Consider the following 13,265-nt stretch of genomic DNA (forward strand, 5'->3'; position numbering starts at 1 on the left):
ATGCACACTGAGGGTTGTCTTACAGATTCGGTGGCATCCTTTGGTTCCCATCTGGGAGCACCTCTGTTTGAAGATTCCAGCTGTGCTGGTGAGGGTATAGCTACTTGGGCAGTTCCCCAGTTTCCCTTATTGGGGACACTTTCTCCACCTGGTCTGCAGTTAGAGTGTGAGAGCCTAGTGTACACAGAAACTACATGCATTTCCCTGTTATTGAGGGTGGTGGGTGGGGAGTGGCCAGAGATGTGGGTATTTATTCAGATGGACTTCTGATCATCAGGGGCTGTTAATGCTGTGCAGAGGAGTTTTAAACTTATATTCAGTAAGTGATGGTAATGCTAAGAATTTTACTTTCCGTACTCAGGTGTAAGCTTTGGACCACGAAGATTGTATACAATTTTGGATTCCCATATTTAGTAGAGCTGATTGTACATATTAGACAGTCTGTAAAGATTTTTTTTTGATGAAAGTGTCTCCTTTAATTGCCATTAAATGATAGCTTTTAATTTCTCTGCCTTCTACCTTACTTAACGTCATGCTAGAGCTAGCATTTTTTTTTTCTTTGACAGTTCGGATTAAATGCAAAGAACTTGTCAAGAAAATTGCCATCTACAAAAATCGATTAGCTATCCAACTGCCAGAGAAAATCCTCATCTATGAGTTATATTCAGACGACTCGTCAGACATGCATTACCGGGTGAAGGAGAGGATTGTCAAGAAGTTTGAATGCAACCTCCTGGTGGTGTGTGCCGATCACATCATCCTCTGCCAGGTGGGCACCAGGTTGGAGGAATCGGGCTGAATCTTCTTCATGTTTCCTCCAAGGATAGGGTACCCAACTCATTGTTTTAAAGTTGGACACCAAGAAAGTCCCTTTCCCTCAAACTCAGTAGCTGTTCATTGCTTTCATTTTATTGACATCTAGAGGAGTTGGACTCTACCGGAAAGTCATGGACCATAAGTAGGAAAATACCTTTTTGTATTGCAAAGCACTTTGTTATACTAGGATCATACATATTTTAATGACTTAAAGCATATACTGATAGAAATGATCATTTTTTTGGTAAATATATGTAATATATATATTACATGTATATTTTACTATCTGTTAAACAAAAATATTTATGATATCAAGTCAAAAATAGTAAAGGAAGTTTTACTTTTTGAGAGAATTTTTTCACAGAAAAAATTTTTTCAACTTAGAGCTTCCTAGAAAATGTCTAAGTCAATGCCAAGAGAAGTTTGGAAAGACTGAGATAAGGCCAGCCCAGCATCTTTCTTGGAAGTAGAGGTAGATTTGGATTCATAAAAGTAGGCCTGTTGGAAGTGATAAAGTTTTAAGAAATCCTTTAGCAATCACTGTATGTATGGGCACCTGGGTGGCTCAGTCAGTTAAGTGTCTGACTCTTGGTTTTGGCTCAGGTCATGATCTCACAGCTTTGTGGGTTCGAGCCCTGCATCAGGCTCTGTGCTGACAGCATGGAACCTGCTTGGGATTCTCTCTCTCTCTCTCTCTCTCTCTCTCTCTCTCTCTCTCTCTCTCTTTCTCTCTCTCTCTCTCTCTCTCTCTCTCTCTCCCCCTCCCTCCCCCTCTCCCTCTCCCTCTCTCTCTCTCTCTCTTTGCCTCTCTCCCTCTCTCTCTGCCCCTCCTCAACTCACACTGTGTCTCTCTCAAAGTAAATAAACTTAAAAACCACTGTATGTAAAATACAATTAAAATCTCTCTTATGTCTAGAACTAAAAGCAGTTTTGAGGTGCAACAAGTTATAGGATAGATGTGGCAAAAAGATATGCTTTTGGATGCTGCCTTTGGCTGTGGCTGCCTAGAGGTCTGCACAGAAGATGTGAGGCTGAGCTGGGCTCTGTGGTGAAGGCTGTGTGAAGGATTAACGAACAATGCCAGTCATGGGGACTAGATCCAATAGACCCTGAGGTATTTTTCATCCCTCACATGCAGGAACACCTGGGGAGGGCTGGGAACACTTACTCTGTCAAATATCCATGCAGAACTGGGTTTGCTTTCTAGGAGAAACGGCTACAGTGCCTGTCCTTCAGTGGAGTGAAAGAGCGGGAGTGGCAGATGGAGTCTCTTATTCGCTATATCAAGGTGATTGGTGGCCCTCCAGGAAGGGAAGGTCTGTTAGTAGGCCTGAAGAATGGACAGGTGAGTGTTCTCATGTGTCTCCCATCAGGCTGACAATCTGTGTGCCGACACAGGGACCAGTCTCATTACAACCCTGAATGGTTTCTTGGGGCAGGAAAAAGGGTGTCCCCCACCCCACATTTGCCATAGGCACATTGGAGGGCAACCCAGATTTTCATGTTTTGAGGACAGCTTCAGGCCAAAGACTTCTAGCATGTGCATCCTGGCAGGGTTGGCACTGTGGCCTCCTGGCTGCCTATAGAGTGGATTAGTGGGTTTAAGGGCATCCAGAAGGTGGGAGATTTGTTAGAGGTGCAGTTTCAGTAGCTTGCTAAGGAGGGAGGCATAGCTCATTCTTAGGTCAGATCCCTATTAGGGCAATGAATGGATTAAGGCAGTGAGTTTCAGCTTGTGTCTTAGAGGGTACTGGTCTTCAGGCAATTATTACTAGATATTGTAAGAAAACTGGGCCCTTTGCTCATATAGACGTGGAAAATCTAGGTTATACAAAGTTAAACAGATTTGTGTGTGTGTTCTTTGCTCAAAATAAGAAAAGTTCTAAGTGGGCTACATGGAAATTTGAAAGTGAAAATATAACCGCATTAGCCTGAGAGCCAAGCTGTCTAGCAGATGGCTTGTGGCTGAGGCTTATCAGGCCTTTCCTGGGGACAGAAGTCATGAAGTATGAATTAGTGCGGGCTGCAGGGTAGCACTACCAAAGGGTGGAAAGTCTGCTTCTTTCTCACGGTCAGCTGTCACTTCCATTGTGAGACCTGAGAAGATGGATTTTGGGGGCAGGTCAACCTGGGGTCATGTTTGTGCTTAGCTGCTTACTGGCTGTATGACCCTAGGCAGGTCACATTGCCACTCTGAGACTGAGGTTTTACAAATCAGGATAATGCTTCATGTTGCATAAGGCTGTCAAAAATAGTCAATAACTGATAGCTGTCATCATCCTTATCATCATCATCATCATCATCATTATTTTGCTGTAGTTACACCAGATGTCTTGTCAGTGTTTAAAGTAGCCTCTTCCTGGGGCGCCTAGGTGGCTCAGTCAGCTAAGCATCCGGCTTCGGCTCAGGTCATGATCTCACGATTCATGAGTTCGAGCCCTGCGTCAGGCTCTGTGCTGACAGCTCAGAGTCTCAAGCCTGCTTCAGATTCTGTGTGTCCCTCTCTCTCTGACCCTTCCCCGTTCATGCTTTGTCTCTCCTGTCTCAAAAATAAAAAATAAAAACATTAAAAAAATAAAATAAAAAAATAAAGTAGCCTCTTCCTGTGTTAGTGTGACTCAGATCTCCCAACTCTGAAGTTTGGGTAATGTTATTAACAAATCCCCATCAAGCAGACATTTAAGAGAGTTTCTTGCATCTTGGGGCTCGTCATTACTTTGGCAACCTCTGAGGAACTGTACTTCTGGTTTCCTAAGGATAAGTCCCCGCTCCCTTCTTTTGATGAGTCCTTTTCTCTGCACAGAGCCTCTGTTGAAGTTAGTGGGAGTTGTTCTTGTAGAACACATGGGATTCCAATACCTGGCAGAGTTCCAGAGTCTTGTTGCCATGGTAACTCACTTTTTTTTTTTCCCTCTCTGAAATTTTGCCAGATCCTAAAGATCTTTGTGGACAATCTCTTTGCCATCGTCTTGCTAAAGCAGGCCACGGCTGTGCGCTGTTTGGACATGAGTGCCTCCCGTAAGAAGCTGGCCGTGGTGGATGAAAATGACATGTGCCTGGTGTATGACATCCATACCAAAGAGTTGCTTTTTCAGGTGAAATCCCAGAGTTTCCATGACATGGTCCTTTGACTTCTTTTTTAGCTTCCTAGTTCCTGCAGGAGGTGCTCCGCTCTGGCTCCCAGGCAGATCTCTGGGAGGAGTGGTGACATGGAGGGGTATAGGCTTTGAGCAGGGGTGCAGAGCCCAAGTGGCCCCAGGGCACAGCCCACCCCCTCCCACACATGAGCTGTAGGAGCTGGAAAAAGTCTCTTTGAACTTTGGTTTCCTCACAGATAAGATGAGCAAGTAACACTTTTCTTTCTGTGAACAGTAAAGGAATAATAATAAATATCAGTGGGGCATGTGATAGGGTCTCAGTGTATTGTTCAATGAGATGATGATTCTTTTGCAAAAGGGCTTCTCACCTATTGGAGATATGCCTGTATCTATGAGTGACCTAAGACGTATAAAGAAATAGGACAAGTTTTGTCATCTGAAAGAAGGGAAGGCATGGGGGAAGCCCTCCCTTCTATTTATTTCACAAAGATGCTATAAGAGCCAGCAAAATGTGAACTGTTTGGGGGCATAGGCAGTTTACACACCATTTGGTCCTGTGGTCGGTGGAAGTGTGTCACTGGAGAAGAGAGCCCAAAGGCTTCATGCCCACCACCTGGCTGGCTTTCTGCCAGACTCAGTGCCACTCTTTGCCTGTATAGGGCTTTATAAGAGGTCAGGGCCCATTTGCCTGAAGCAAGCTTCCCCTAAAGCTGACTGGCTTCTTCAGCCACAAGTCTCCCAGTGTTAATTGGCAGATTGAGGTCCCCTTCTCGGGGCTCTTCTTTGTCCCTGGGAGCAGAATCAGCAGGACAGAGGGATGTTAGAGTGTAGGGAGCTGCCTCAGTCAGTTAGAAGGGGCCACCTGGCTACTGCTAGCCCAAGGTGGTTCCAGTAGATAACAACTCACTTATATCGCTGTGGAGGCAGAGTGGTTAAGGGGAAAGAAAGAGCATAGGCTTTGTCTTCAGACAGACTTGGGCTCCAGTCCTACCCTCACCACTTACAGTGTGATCTCAAGCAAGTTAGCACAGTTCATTGAACCTGAATTTTTTATTCTCTCTGAAATTGAACTTGTAATTGCTTCCTCACAGAATTGCTACAGTACTAAACAAGAGACTACAGTAAGTAGCTCAGTGCCTTACAAAACATGGCCCTAAATGTTACTTTTCCTCTCCTCAGCCTCAACACTACCTCCTGTAGGTAGGTTAGCAGGCCTCCAGTTATGAATCTGTGTCTGAGCCTAGAACCATATAGGAATGGAAGGGTGTGTGTCCTTCCCCATCTCCACTGAAGGTTCTGTAGTAGCTAGGGAGGGTAATTCTCAGACCTTGTCAGAAGATATAAGCATTCCCAACTATCTTTTTTTTCTCTCCACTGCCCCTGCCCCCTGAAAATTAAAACAGCTCTATTGTTTTTGCTTAGTATAAAAGTAATCCATGCTCATTATAAAAGATTCAGACATTGTAAAAGATTCTAGGCAGAAAGGTATGAACATCTGCTCCCTGGGGCTCCATTGCTAAGCAGAAAACTTGTAGGAGAGGGAGTGCCCCCCAGGGTGACTGTATTTCTACAGCATGAGAATTGTAAATGCAGAGATGATATATTATTTTATAATGTAAAAATAACAGTTTTTTTCCTTATTATAAAAAATAATAGATGTTTATGATCAAAAGAGAATTTCAGGCAAACGAAAAACATAAAAAATGAAAAAGCACCCACAATTCCACCCACCCCAAAACAATCACTGTTAATTCTTTGAAACATATCCTTTTATTTATTTTTGTTTGCCTGTGTTGTTTTTACTTAGAGTTAGAGAGCACACACACACTGGAAAGGGGCAGGGAGAGGGAGAGAGAGAATCTTAAGCAGGTGCCACACTCAGTGTAGAGCCCAATGCAAGGCTCTATCTCATGACCACAGGATCATGACTGTGAGATCATGACCTGAGCTGAAGTCAAGAGTCAGGCACTCAACCAATTGAGTCACCCAGGCACCCTTGCTTGTTTGTTTTATTTTAGAGAGAGAGAAAGCGGGTGCACATATGGGTTGGGGAGAGGGAGAGAGGGAAAGAGAGAGAGAGAGAGAGAGAGAGAGAGAGAGAGAACCCCAAGCAGGCTCCATGCTTAGCACGGAGCCTGACGCAGGGCTCAATCCCATGACCGTGGAATCATGACATGAGCTGAAATCAAGAGTCCGATGCTCAACTAACTGAGCCACCCAGGAGCCCTGGAACATACCCCTTTAAATCTTCTGTGTATAGCTGTGTGTACTCATTCTGTAACAGAAGTAAAGCCACTTTGCTCATTCTCTCAGTAGGTAATGATTAATATTTGGGATAATAATACTTTTTTTCAAAAGTAATGCTTGTTTATTAAAAAAAATCCAACATAAACAAGTGCATAGAGGCATAGAGGATTTTGCTTCTATGCTTCTATCCTTTTCTTCTGCTTCCCTTTTCCTCCCTTTTCCCCCATCCCACTCTTAGCAATTTAGTTTGATTCAGGCTTTAAAAAGTGCCTAGCTGAATGCAGGAATGGTGGCAAAGGTCAGGGTGGTTGTCAAAGGATCCTTACTATTCCTGTTCCTCAGGAGCCAAATGCCAACAGTGTGGCCTGGAACACCCAGTGTGAGGACATGCTCTGCTTCTCGGGAGGAGGCTACCTTAACATCAAAGCCAGCACCTTCCCTGTGCACCAGCAGAAGCTACAGGGCTTTGTGGTTGGTTACCATGGCTCCAAGATCTTCTGCCTCCATGTCTTCTCCATGTCGGCCGTGGAGGTGCCGCAGGTAACCAGGGTGCTTGTCAGCTCTCAGCTGTGGCAGGGCAGACAAGACCCAGGAAGCCAGGCTATGCATTTGTGTATCGGGTGGGGGATGGATGGTGAGGAGAGAGGGAAGAGAGAGGAGTTGCAGTTATGATGTCATGGAAGGTACTCTGGACAAGAACCTGAAACTCTGTCTTACCTTATACAACCTGTGTGTCTTTGGACAAACAGCTCCACCCTATTGAGCCTCCAATTCTTTCTGGTCTCCCTTTCCTGGTTGGGACAGGGAGGGGTATTCAGGGTTGTCTGTCTGCAGACAGAGTGTGTTTCACTGTGGGCCATGCATGGGGCAGAGTGGAGCAAGCCAGCAAAGCTGGGAGTCTAGCTGGGTATATGCGCAGATGTGTGAGCATGGTAGTGTGTGTGAGGGAAAGAGAATGTGGGTCGGATGGAGGGGCGGGGCGCTGAGGTGTGTGAGCCAAGAAGAGAGCATGGGACTATGCACAAGTTTCTCAAACTAGGAGGAGGCCAGAACAGAAATGGGGACCTGGAGCCACAAACAGGAGGACAGAAACACAGGAGGGCAGAGATTGACAACCCAAGTCTGGTCTGGCCTAATCCCAGCTGTCCAGGCTGCCTGTCTGCTCTGTGAGTGAATCATGCCCATTGTAGAAATGCCGTAAAATAAAGGCAAGCATGAAGGAAAGACTTAGCTCTCAGAATCCCATCCTCAAGAGAATCACTCTTAAACGTCTTAGAACATATCCACCCAGGCTTTTTCTATATGTATATGTAATATATGCAGAGCATACAATTATGAGTATATAATTTTATATGAACATTGTAAACAATAGTGGAATCTACTATAAATATTATAAATCTAATTTATTAAACCTCAGATTTGCTGTTCTTCCTTTACTGAATGTGGACTATAAAAGAGAGAGATTTTTAGTCATCTTCCTTTATCACTATCTTCCAATTTAACCTAACATTTACATATTGCCGGCCCATCACTATATGAATTATTGCCTGTCAGCTAGCAGTGTGGCTTTTTCTCTCAGCAGTCTACTGGAAACATGGCTCCACATCAATAAATATACTTTCCTAGTATTTTTAAAATACTAAGATGACTGTAGATTTACTTATGGTTATAAGTAAATAAATTTTTTGGGTGAGGGTGGAGGGCATGATACCATTTTATTGAGGGGCTTCAGAGGATGGTCAAAGGGCTGGCAGGACAGTGAGATCCTATGTCCTCAGCCTGGCCAAGATCTCCCCACCTTTATAGTCACCAAAAGCCTGGCCTGGCTTCTTACAAAGGGTGGGGCTGGAGTCCACTTCTTCCTCTAAGTTGTTGATACCCTTGCTACTCATTATGCAGAAATTATTAGTGCCTGACACAGAGCAGTTATTTGGTAAACGTTAATGAAATTCAGATTTGAGGAAAAGGAAAGAGAATGAAAGGAAGGAGAGAGGTGGGTGGAAGTGGCGTCAGGAGGAGGGGCAAGAATAGCCCCTACTGGACTGTTTCCTAATAGTCCTCATCTGCCCCCCATCCCAGATCCATGCACTGCATCCACCAGAAACCTAGTCTTTCTTAATCATGCCAAACACACTATGTTGACTGAAAGTTTTTCTCCCAAGACTGCCATCCCAACCTCAAAGATAAATGCAGTTTGCTGCTCCCTGACTTTGGCTGACCAAGAAGAGCCAAAAGGGGGGCCTGGGGCTTCCTCTGCCAAGCCCTTAAGATTCAGAAGTCAGAGTCATCCCTCCCTCACCCCCCCCCAGCCCCCCATGGCTTCACCAAGGCCATCCTGCTGATGCAGCAGGTCAGAACTGCCAAGGGTTAGGAAAGGCAGCCTCAAGACAAAGGCTATTTATCTGTTGCCTCTGCCTCCAGCCATCCTGTGGTTTTGGCCTAGAAAGGAGGGAGAAAGCATCAGACCACTCTGGGGATTTCTGGTTTCCTTTCGAAATTTACATCATCTTGTGCAAGAACTGGTTTGTCAGTGCTGCCAAGTAGGGCGACAAGCCCTTGTCAGGCTTCTTGGGGTGAGTGGTGACTTCATGCTTGGAATGCAATAGTGAGATAAAGTAGAACTCAGAGGGCATTTGTTCAGTTAGGATATTTTTAAAATTCCCACTCTCAGATTGTACTTCCCAAGCAAGCCCGAATGTTAATCATTCATCGTCTCCTCGATTCTCATGTGCCTGTTGCTTCCTCATGGGGTATTCAACATGGTGAGAAGCTGTGCAGTTTAGGCGAAAGAACACTGGCTTTGAGTTCTGACTTTGCTGCCCGAACCAGCTGGGATCTTGAGCAACTCCTTTCACTCTTTGGAGCCTCACTTTCTATGCAGTGGGGTTAATATACCTGTTTTATGGGTTTTGTCTGGCCTAGTTCCTATTGTTATTGTTATTAGCGATCTTAAAGTACAAATACTATGAAACAGAACTAAATTGGAACAGGGTGCTCACTAAGGAGTTTAGAAAGGAAAGCTCATTGTGCACAGGGAGTGTAGAAAGCTTCCAAGAGGTGGTGACACTTGATCTGAGCCCTGAAAGGTCTGGGGACATAGAGAGGAGCAGCAAGGGTGTTTCAGAGAGAAATGTAGAGGTAGGAACAAGTCTGGAGAGTTGGGGAGGTGGCGAGGAGCTGGTGCTGAGAAAATACAGTGGATGTACTGATCATGTCCTGTTTGCCCATAGTAGTCTGTGAGCTGGGCAGGGCATCTAAACAGAAGTTAATCAGTTTACCCAAAAAAGCACCCAGCTAGGATGTGACTGAGTCAGGCCTGGCTTCTGGCTCAGCTGCTCCCCTGTCCGTACCCCTTTACCCCTCTAAAGGAAGGAAAGGTAGACAGAAAGGTATGATAGAAAAGATGAGCACTCCTAAACAGCCACATCTTGCTGTCAGAGGGCAGAATGGCTTAAAAAGAAAAAAAAAAAAAAAAAAAGCTTTAACTCTGAAGCTAAAAAATGAGACAGGAAAGTTCAAAGATAAAGGCCCCAAATGGAGAAAACAGCACTTCCAGCTCCACATTTGAGAACCATTAGCATGAGGTACTGGCTGATTGATCTCTACTGCCCTAGAGAGATTCAGTTCCCTTCAGCACACTGGCTTAAAACAAGGGCAGGGCCTTCTTATTCAGGACGCCAGATCCAGCTCAGACTTGTTCTTGTGTGCACACATATTCATGTACCCCACATCCAAGAGCCAGGAAAGTGCTCTTCCTTGTGTTTTCCTTGTGCTACTTATGTGTCCTCAGACTGTAATCAGAGAGTGATAATAACCTGCAACACAGACCTGTTGGGACAGATGCAAAAGCAATGTGTAAACCTAAGAAGAGAAATTATTAGGAACCATTCACAGGTATCACAGTGAGGCAGTCCCGTCTGGGAGGAGGGATGGCAGGAAGGTTCCCAACCTTCCCAGGTAACCTGGAACAAACCACTTACCTTTCTTGGGTAAGCTGGTTTCTTGGCCCTCTTTGTAAGAGACCACCTCAGACCCCTTCCTCACAGTAACGTTGTTCCTTCCTCCACCAAACAGAGACTGAAGGCCTGCTGGGGGAGGTGAGTAGAAGCCCACCAGTGCCTTCAGGGGTTGTCCCCAGACTTGTGGAGGAGAGGGGCTTGTCATTATAACACAACTGACTTCTGGATAAAGGGCAGAGAAAGCTCAGACTCCTTTCCTTGAGGGGTCAGCAAAGACTTTCCAGAAGAGGTGACATTTTAACAGGACCCTCAAAGCCAAATAGGTACTTTCCAGTGGGTAAAGAGGAACAAGGGCATTCTAGATGAGGGTGATACCTTGTGGTAAAACAGACCTGGAGGTGGGGAAAGCTAGTGGTGGAGGGAAGGATAAGCAAGAAGTTTGTGCTGCTGAACACAATTATTTGGCTATGAAAAGGAGTGACAAATGGAAGGCATTTGGGGTGAGAAGGGTACTGATTACTCCTTATAGTATTCCTCTATAGGCATTTGTAATTAAGTCAGTGCACACATCTGGAGTCAGGCTTTGTATGAATCTGATTCTTTCCATTGCTCTCAGTCTTCTTTCTTTTTGATGAAATCCTGCAGTCTGCTCCAATGTACCAGTACCTGGATAGGAAAATGTTCAAAGAAGCCTACCAGATTGCTTGCTTGGGTGTGACAGACACTGATTGGCGTGAGCTGGCCATGGAAGCTTTAGAAGGATTAGAGTTTGAAACAGCAAAGAAGGTAAGCATCTAGTCAGCATGAGCTAGAATCTGACCCTTGGAGGGTCCCTTGAGGCAAAAGTGAGTCCAGGTAACATATGGAGAGGCAGATGCATACAGTAGAGAGCTCTGGAGATAGGCTGACCTGTGTTCAGATCTCAGCTCAGCTATCTCCTAACTGGGTCTGGGCAAGTAACTTGTTTCTAAGGTTGTTTATTTCTTTTTTTTTTTTTTAATTTTTTTTCAACGTTTTTTATTTTATTTTTGGGACAGAGAGAGACAGAGCATGAACGGGGGAGGGGCAGAGAGAGAGGGAGACACAGAATCGGAAACAGGCTCCAGGCTCCGAGCCATCAGCCCAGAGCCCGACGCGGGGCTCGAACCCACGGACCGCGAGATCGTGACCTGGCTGAAGTCGGACGCTTAACCGACTGCGCCACCCAGGCGCCCCTAAGGTTGTTTATTTCTAAAAATAGGGTGGTGATTGGCTTCATCCTCACAAAGTTCAAAGGGTCTAATGTGATAATGTCTGTAAGGCCAGATATAGGAGAAATATCGGATAGATTCTAGCTGTCACTCTTATTAGCTATCATTTATGTAAAGCACCTAGCTGAAAGCCTAGCACAATAATAGGGACATACTAAAGGGTAGCTTAAAAAAAATTTTTTTTTTAATTTTAGAGAGAGCACAGATGAGTGGGGGAGGGGCAGAGGGGGAGAGAGAGAGAGAGAGAGAGAGGGAGAGGGAGAGAGAGAATGAGAATATCTTAAGCAGGCCCCACACCCAGCATGGAGCCCAATGCAGGGCTTGATCCCATGACCCTGGGATGATGATCTGAGCTGAAATTAAGAGTTGGATGCTCAACCGACTGAGCCCCAAAGGTAGTTTTTATTATTGGTGTTTTGTTATTGGTGTAATACTTATTGGTATTAGCCATTAATTACACAATGCTATTTTTCATGGTACTCTACTAGGTATGGTGAAGAGATGGTCAAGCTCTCTGATTCTGACAGCAGTGTTACTCCCCACATACCTTCATGGCCTTGATTCATGGTGTCATTTACTGGCCAGTATATTAAAGCTACAGAAACTGGCTGACAACATTTGACCCCTTTCTACACATCAGAAAAAGCCCAGCTCTGTCTGAATTGGGTTTTCATCTGGAACCTGATGTGGGGAGAAGGAATGGCCTTCAACTCCCTTTCCCCTACTCCTCCCTTCCCTCTTTATCTTCCCATAGCCAGTCAATCAAATACTCCTTTGTCCATATTACTGAGCATTCAGGGAAGGAATTACAGGAATATGTGATGCTTGCCCTGTGTTGGGTCCAGACTTCTAGGCATGAAAGGAGAGAGGATCTGAGGCCAGATACCAGCTCTGCTATATATAGACTGGATGGCCCTGTGTCCATCCTCCCATGTCTGCAGTGGGGATGGTGAATGCACTAGCTGCCCTGCCCTCCTGACACAGGGTCCTTAGGCTTACCTACCACATTGTAAAAGGGCTTCTAGAACTAGCAATGGTTATAAAAATGCTAGCTGTTATTAAAATAAGTAAAATTGCTGTTATTTAATTATGTTATGTTTTTAGATCTACTGAGTGTCAGAAAACTGGTAATAGAGGAGGGCTTTAAGAATTCAGAGGCAGGAGGAAACATTCTTATGGAGGGAGCTTCCTTCTCCTGTCCCCCATCCCCACCTCCCCCTCCCCCCCTCAAAAAACGTCCCTGCCAAAATACCAGGAGGGATGAAGAATAACAAAGTATTCCTAGACTATGTTTTGTTTTCAGCCTGGAATGAAATTTAAATTTTTTTAAATGTTTGTTTATTTTTGAGAGAGAGAGACAGAGCGTAAGCGGGGGAGGGGCAGAGAAAAAGGGAGACAGAATAGAGCCTGAAGCAGGCTCCAGGCTCTAGGCTCTCAGCTGTTAGCACATGAGCCTGAACTCATGAACCAGGAGATCGTGACCTTAATTATGGCTGAAGTCGGACACTTAACTGAATGAGCCATCCAAGTCCCCCTAGCCTGGAATGAAATTTAAAGTCTTCCTTATAGATTGTCATCTCCTCATACCCAAGAACTAAACACCTACCTCATTTTAGTTCAGCCAACACTGCCTAGCATGGGGTTAGGTGCTCAGCAAATGTTTAAATGGATCAAAACAAAGCTGGAATGAACCATCATTTGTTTAACACTAACCCCAAGCTTGTATTCCCCAAACACTTCCTGGAAATTGAAATTATTAAAGCCACAAGATTTTGACCATAGACTTGAGCTTGGCCATTTTATCCAAATCCCGAATCCCCAGCCTTTCTTTTTCTGCTTTGCCAACTGACTCAAGCAAACAGGAGGTGGAGGGTGGTGCGGGAGATAAAGTAGTG

The 13,265-nt window shown here is 44.9% G+C and overlaps 1 protein-coding gene across 4 annotated transcripts in view; it reads left to right on the top strand.

Annotated features, from left to right (window-relative positions):
- The window catches only part of IFT122 (intraflagellar transport 122), a 72,615-nt gene that overhangs the window by 30,895 nt on the left and 28,455 nt on the right, over nt 1-13,265 (top strand). For all 4 annotated transcript variants that reach the window (XM_047096470.1, XM_047096465.1, XM_047096469.1 and 1 more), the window contains 5 exons: nt 567-769; nt 2,024-2,161; nt 3,747-3,911; nt 6,504-6,701; nt 10,766-10,906. In XM_047096470.1, coding sequence (XP_046952426.1) covers nt 567-769; nt 2,024-2,161; nt 3,747-3,911; nt 6,504-6,701; nt 10,766-10,906 — 845 coding nt within the window. The remainder of the gene's footprint in view (nt 1-566; nt 770-2,023; nt 2,162-3,746; nt 3,912-6,503; nt 6,702-10,765; nt 10,907-13,265) is intronic.

Source organism: Lynx rufus, unplaced genomic scaffold (assembly GCF_022079265.1).
Source record: "Lynx rufus isolate CCGP_SWC_20201006 ecotype Redwood Valley unplaced genomic scaffold, mLynRuf1.p SCAF_4, whole genome shotgun sequence".
In the NCBI taxonomy this organism is placed as follows: Eukaryota; Metazoa; Chordata; class Mammalia; order Carnivora; family Felidae; genus Lynx; species Lynx rufus.